At 56.5% G+C, this 6,794-nt stretch overlaps 1 protein-coding gene across 1 annotated transcript in view; it reads left to right on the top strand.

Moving 5' to 3' along the window:
• The window catches only part of DSCAML1 (DS cell adhesion molecule like 1), a gene marked incomplete at its 5' end in the record, with an annotated part of 89,694 nt that overhangs the window by 55,875 nt on the left and 27,025 nt on the right, over positions 1-6,794 (top strand). The window contains one exon of the mRNA XM_017738379.1: positions 6,558-6,704. Within this exon, the coding sequence (XP_017593868.1) occupies positions 6,558-6,704 (147 nt within the window). The remainder of the gene's footprint in view (positions 1-6,557; positions 6,705-6,794) is intronic.

Below are 6,794 nucleotides of genomic sequence, written 5' to 3' on the forward strand. Positions count from 1 at the left end.
CATCCCGTGCCATGCTCCATCCCGTGCCATCCTCCGTCCCGTGCCATGCTCCATCCCGTGCCATTCTGCATCCCATCCTGCATCCCGTGCCTTGCTCCATCCCGTGCCATGCTCCATCCCGTGCCATGCTCCATCCCGTGCCATCCTCCGTCCCGTGCCATGCTCCATCCCGTGCCATTCTGCATCCCATCCTGCATCCCGTGCCATGCTCCATCCTGTGCCATCCTCCATCCCACACTGCCAGCCTGGTGCCCAGCATCCCTCACCATCCCTCTCCCGAGCTGGGAGCCGTGGCAGGGACTCATGGCGTGCTGGTGGGGAGGTCTGCTGTCCCCTGCCACCCCGGGGCTGATGGAAACGAGCTGACAGAACACAGGCAGCATTAGCCTAATTATGGCCATACCCGCTACCTCTGCGTGGATTTTCCTTTCTTAGCGACTTCCTGTTTTCCTCTTTGAGATGCAAATTTTTGCACAGTCCTCGATCCAGATTTTCTCCTCATTAGCATGAAATCTGACTAGTTCCGCGGTTTTTTAAATAGCAAATGAAAAAAAAAAAAAAGAAAAAAAGAAAAAAGAAAATTAAATGCTGTGCACAAAGTAGCGGCAAAGCCCCCGTGATTCTCGGGGGCAGGAGATGGAGGGGCTGGTGGGGATTTGGGGGAATCCCTCAGCCACAGCCGCGTTTTTCCGTGCCAGGCTGCTGGGCTTTGCTCGTGCGTGGCTGAGCGGGATGCGGGAATCAGCACGGAGGGGCCGGTGGGCAGAGCGCCTGCCCAGCTCCCCAGCACCCCGAGCTGCCTTCCCAGCCCACCCATCCCGTGCTAGGGCAGACACATACTCAGCCTGCGGACCGCAGCATTTTGTTTTGCTTCCTCCGGGAAAATGACACTCGTCGTAGCAGGAGGTTGAAAACAAAACCGACGCTCCAAAAATCCCTTTTTGAACTGAGTGTTCTCTTGGTGGATTTTATACGTTTTTACGCCCGCCGTAATCCCAGCCTGCTGCAGCTCCGGTGGCAGAGCCGGAGCAGACGGCACTATTTTGTGGTAAATGTCACTCTAGTAATACTCAGCTCTGCTCGGAAATAGAAATACAACCCTCGCTGACGTGCGGCGTGGTGAGCCGGGCTGGGGAGCTGCCCTACTCCCCTGTCAGCCCCGTGTCCCGATGCTCCGGGAATGCCTTTTGCCTGGCATCGCCCTCCCCCTCCCCAGCTTCCCTGCCCAGCCCCTCCCTCCCCCCTGCTTTCCGCCACATAATGAGTTTGATAAGAAATTGTCTCGTTAACAGGATTAGCCATGGAAATCTCTAGTCCCCTCCTATTCATTTTGTAATGCTCTTCATCCTGTTCTGTAATTTTCTGCTGGTATTAGGCGGCTCCGGACCACCTCGGGAGATTAATTCCTCCTCCTTTGGCAGTGCCAGCGTGGCTGGTGACAGGAGGCTGTTCCATGGGCAAGCCCCGGCCCCGTGGCCCCCACCCAGGGGATTTCTCCTCTTTCTCCTCCTCCTCCTCCTCCTCCTCCGTGCTCCGTTCAGTGGAAGTGTGTCATTCCCAAAGTCGCTTGCGCAAACAAACCGAAGTGTCCCCAAACACTGCCAGGTTTCAGGGCCAAGCACTCCGGTGACTCAGAGGTGGATTAAAACCCGGAGAGGCAAACTGTGCTCTCCCTCGTACCCGTGTGAATCCATTTCCGTGGGCAGCGTTTCCAGATTTACTTCTAGGAACATGACTTGCGAGACTGGCCCTTGGGTAAATAATGACGCTTGATTTAATAACTCCTGCCAGCCCTGCAGGATACCTCACTTCCGAGGGAGCTAATAGAGAGAGATCTTTCCTAACATCTGTTTTCCCAATTTTGCCGACTTGTGAGCCTGGATCTGGGAAGCAGCTTCCAGACAGCAGAAACTGCCCACTGCCAGTGAGTGCAGTGAGGATGGAAAACATCTGGAAACACGGTGCTCCACTCGAGCCATGTGCTGGCTGCTCACACCCCGATGCAGGGAGCAGGATTGGCAGCGCCAACTCCCGGTTATGCCCATCCCGCATTTCTTGTGGTGTGTGTTTTCCTGAGCCCTGGTGGGAAAATCCCCATTTCTGCTTGAAAACCTCTCCACTCCCACAGCAGTTGGTGCGCAGCGTCCTGGGCACCCCCCAGGGCAGGGTGACAATGTCCAGCGACACGTGTCCCTGGTTGCCGTCCTGCTGCAAAAATCTGACGCTCAGAAATCCCCTCCAGTGTTTCCTTTTGGATTTGTTGGCTTGTCAGATCCCCGGAGCACTGGGAGTGGGGACCTGGCACAGCAGCTGCTGGGCAGCAGTGTGACAGGGAGGTGACAGTGACACCCTCCTTGTAAACCTTTCCTGCTTTTTGCTTCTCTTGTTTCATGTCTCCCTCTCAGAAAAGTCATTTAAATGTAATTCTGTTCTTAAACCCTCTCCCTCATGCATGCCTAATGAACAGCAGGCAGAGGTGCCGGAAACGGGCCCGAGTAGGATTCAATCTCGCCAAGTGTCGACAAGTCATTTGGAAGGAGCCCTGGGAGCGCGCCCAGTTTTATTACAGCGTAATTAGAAATAAAATCTTGTTGCGGGAGGAGAATGAGAGATGGGTGTTAATCCTGTAACGGGAGGAGATGGAGCCATGCTTATAAAGCAGATTAGGGAGGGGAGGTGGAAAGCCCGTGACGAGTCCCTGCTTTCCACCCCTCCTCTGCTGTTCCCGCTGCTCTGGCTCCAGCAGGAGCCGTCAGGTCCCTTTTGTCAGGAAAAGGGTCACTGGCCCTGGAGGCAGAGGATGAGGAGGAGAGGAGGAGCCCCTTGGTGCAAAGCCCAAGCTGCTGGCTCAGCTGGCGTTGGCCGCGTTACAAATGCCCGTGACTCTTCCAGGTGGGAACCTTTGGCTGAGCTCACAGATCTGCTGCCCCAGCTCTGCGGGAGAGCTCTGCTGCCTTTGGAAGGGCTGGGAGCAGCGACAGGCCTACAGCTCCCCTGGGATTCCCAGGGCAGGCAAACACGTAAATAAATCTGTCAGATTTGCGCAGGTCCTATGAAATTTGCATTGGGCTCGAGTTACGGCTCCTCTTTAACATCTCCACGAGGGAGGGATGGATGGAGCTTTAATCTCAGTGCCCGGTCCAGGCCCCCTCTGCTCTCAGCATTTGCTGTGGCACGAGCTGGGCTCAGCCTGCTGAGATAAAAGGCAGCTCTGGTGCGTGGACACTGATGCCAGCCCGCTCCTGTGCCCCGTGTCCCCTGCCCCGCTGGGCACTGCGTCCCGGGGCTCGGGCTGTCCCTGGGAGGGAGGTGGTGATCGGCGCCATGGGGTGGGCAGGTGTTTCCGTCCTGGCTGGGTTTTCTGTGGATGTTCCTTGTCCCCAGGCGAGCTCCATGCCGGGCAAATGGCATCGTGGAACAGCAGCCACAGCAGAAAAGTGCCCCTGTGGCAGCGGGGGAAAATTACAGGCTTTGCTCTTTGGGGCTTCCCCCTCTGTGCCTTCCCCCTGGGAGGTGTTTGTCACTTTAAACGTGGCCAGAAATAGCACCAAACAGTTATTGGATTTGTCCGGGATGCCTTGGGATGCACATGCTCCCAGTATGGCTAATTCATAAACGGTGGCACCTATTGATTCTCCAGCAGTACTGGGGGAAAGTTATCTCATTAGTCTTATGAACTATAAAACGTGCTCCCTCCTGAAGCCCTGACCCCTTGTTTTGACAAATCTATATTGGGTAGAGCAGGAGCTGGTAACCTGCATCGACTGTAATCTTTCTCTTGGAACTGGGAGGCCCTTGGGAATGATGCTGGGGTTCCAGGGCCACCACTGGCAGCTGGATGTGGGAGAGGTGTGTGTGTACTCAGTGAGACCATGCTGGAGAGCCCTCCTCTCACCCTTGTGCTTTTCCCCAGGTGAGGGGCCAGTTCCTGAGAATTTAGGTAGAATTTAGCTTCTGGTGGGCTCTCAGCAGTGTTTGATTCAAGGGCTTGGGTGAGGTATCTCCAAAGGCAGCAGCTCAGGTCTAGCTGGAAGAGTTATTAGAGGCACATCACTCCAACCTGGCCACGGATGTGCTTAATCCTCTGCTTCCTGTAAAGCTTTTCCACCTCCTGGCAGGCAGAAAGATCTGATTTTGCTTGGCGACCTTCGACATTAATCTGCCTGGAAAACTCAGCAATAAGTCACTTGGGTGAGGTCTGTCGGAGTCACTTACATCAGTCACTGCCCCGCATCTCCCCTGAACCAGCAGAACGTTCCTCGACAGAGCCACTTGTCCCTTCCCAGGAAAAAAAACCAAAGGAGGCTGTGCTGTCAGCTTGGGTAGATCTCACACGTGATGGAACGGTGTCGTGCAAGGGGCAGATGCCTCCTGTTGCTCCACGGTGGAGACGTGGATCCTAAACCTGCAGGATTTCTGCCTGTTCTTGTCCCTGGGGGGGTGTTATGGCTGGAGCCCCATCCCAGAGCCTGCATCTTGGGCACAAGGCTTTGTTTCCAGCCCAGAGCACGGCAGCACAGGGCTGTGGATCCCCAGGCAGGACCGCGTGTGAGGGTGTGGGAGGGGGCTGCCAGCACTTTCGCAAAATACAGCCCCGTTACCGTGGAAACCGGCTCCCCCCCGTCTCAAATTCCAGTGCGGCCAATGCTCTCCGCTTACTGGTTTGATGGGAGATGAAAAATTAATGTTTGATTTGCACGTTATCGCAGTGCTGGGGGACCACTCCCCGTGCCCTTCCGCGGGGGCTGTGCGGCTCCCGGGGCGGCTCCTGCCGGCGGTGGAGCACGGTGCCCGCACCACCGCACCTCTGGTCCCAGCTGCAGGCTGGTGTGGGGCATGTGCTGCCATGCTGGTGCTCACATGCCGGAGCATGGAGGCTTTGGCTGATCAGCCCCGGACCCCTCTAAGCAGGGATGGAGTCACAGGGGTGTTGCTGGAGAGGTGGGGATGGCAGCTCCTGCACCCCGTGGGGCTGCCGCTGCTTCCAGGGAGGATCAGCACAGGGTGCCAGTCTGGCGGGTGCCTGTGCCTCTGTTAGCCACAATTGACTGGCATCGTGATTAATTATTTGCTCTTTCTTTGCTGTTTGGAGTCCCTCACGCTCTGGTATCAAGCAGTTGGAGTCAAACACGCACATCTGGCTGAGCCACAGCTGGAATGGGTAATGCCAGCACAGCTCGGCACTGCCATTGCCTCGGCTCATGCCAGGGACACGCTCTGGCTCCCTGGGTGAGGATCCCTGTTTTCTGCTGGTCTGTCACCTGCAGCACTTGCAGGGAATAGGGCCTGGGGTCCTGCCCAGGGTGTGGGAGCCAGAGTGCTCTGGGAGCATCTGCCTCTTGTCCTCTCTCGCTCGTGCTTATTCCGCACTTCTGAGTTGGACCACAGAGCTTTCTTCTTGCCTAAATTGAGAATATCCAGGTGCTTCCAAAAGGTGCTGGAAGTAAAAACTGTTGTTTGGCTTCATCAGCTAGATCCTGGCTTAGCAGGCATTGTGCAGGACTTCAGGGAGCCATTTGCAGATGTTGCTGATTTACAGGCTGGGTTTAAAGGTTTTCACTCTGAGCATTCAGCTGCACTAAATTACCTTCTGCAGCCGTGGGGTTTGGTAGGGGGTGCTTTGGTTGGCACCACGGCACAGCCGAGCAGATGGAGCATCCCATCCCAGCTGAGACTGGTGCTGGAATAAACCCCAAAGCCCCTCAAAGCTGGGGGTGAAAGCCTTGCTTGGCACGGAGGGGCAGAGCAAAGTGCTTTCCAGGTGGGCAGGGAGCCTCGCCAGAGCCTCGGCTTATCCTGCTCTCCATGTAGCCACTACACAGGCCTTTCTATTCATGTTAATTACTGTTGTAATTCATGATGAATTACAGGGGTCAGGAGCCAGCCAAAGCCTCCTTTCCCTGGTGCCAGGCTCCAAAACCTGCTGGCCTGAGGGGGCTGCTCCGGCAGCGCTGCCGGGGCTGTGCTGCCCTGGCTGCTCTCCCGCCACCCTCCTCCCGGGGCTCAAACATCAGCTCAAGCCCTTATTTGTTTTCACATGATTCTAAGTAAGTTAAGCTAATTATTAACTCAGCGGGACGGATTCACTTTTAATTGCCGCGTTGCCATGGAGCGCGTGGCACCGTGGTGGAGCAGCGTGTGCTGGAGCTTCGTGCCACACGCTCTGCTCACCCTCTGCAGCCACGGCCTGCCTGAATCCGAGCCCTCGGATGGATGGGAGTCCAGGTGTGTGTAAAGACACCCCAGCCCCACCTTTACACCTGGGCAGGTGTGTGTGCTTGGCCAGGGTGAGTGATGGAGGGAGGCTGTGCCCACAAACACAGTTTGTTGTTGTACACACAAGGTTTCTGCGGCTCATCCAACTTCGCCAGCCAGCCTGAAACTTCAGCTAGAGCTGCACCCCGATGTGGTGGAGGGGCAGGGAGGGGGAAGAGGCCCCCTCTTCCCCTGCCACAGCTCCAGTGCCAGCTCAGAGTGCAGGGGCTCTGCCTGACCCAGGTGCTCAGCCTGGGGCCAGGGCTGGCTCGCTCACTCTCCTCCTCCCTTTGTGTCTCCAGAAAATAGGTTTTTTATTACTTCTTATGGAGGTTTGTACATATCGGACGTGCAGAAGGAAGATGCCTTGTCCACCTACAGGTGTATCACCAAGCACAAGTACAGCGGGGAGACGCGGCAGAGCAACGGCGCCCGGCTCTCCGTCTCAGGTGAGCACGTGGGGCTGGCAGTGTGGGCGAGGGGCAGGTGCTGTGCCCGGGACGGGGCCCAGCCCTGCCCGACATCCACTCCCCCACTTG

This window comes from Corvus brachyrhynchos, unplaced genomic scaffold (assembly GCF_000691975.1).
Source record: "Corvus brachyrhynchos isolate BGI_N302 unplaced genomic scaffold, ASM69197v1 scaffold46, whole genome shotgun sequence".
Lineage (NCBI taxonomy): Eukaryota > Metazoa > Chordata > Aves > Passeriformes > Corvidae > Corvus > Corvus brachyrhynchos.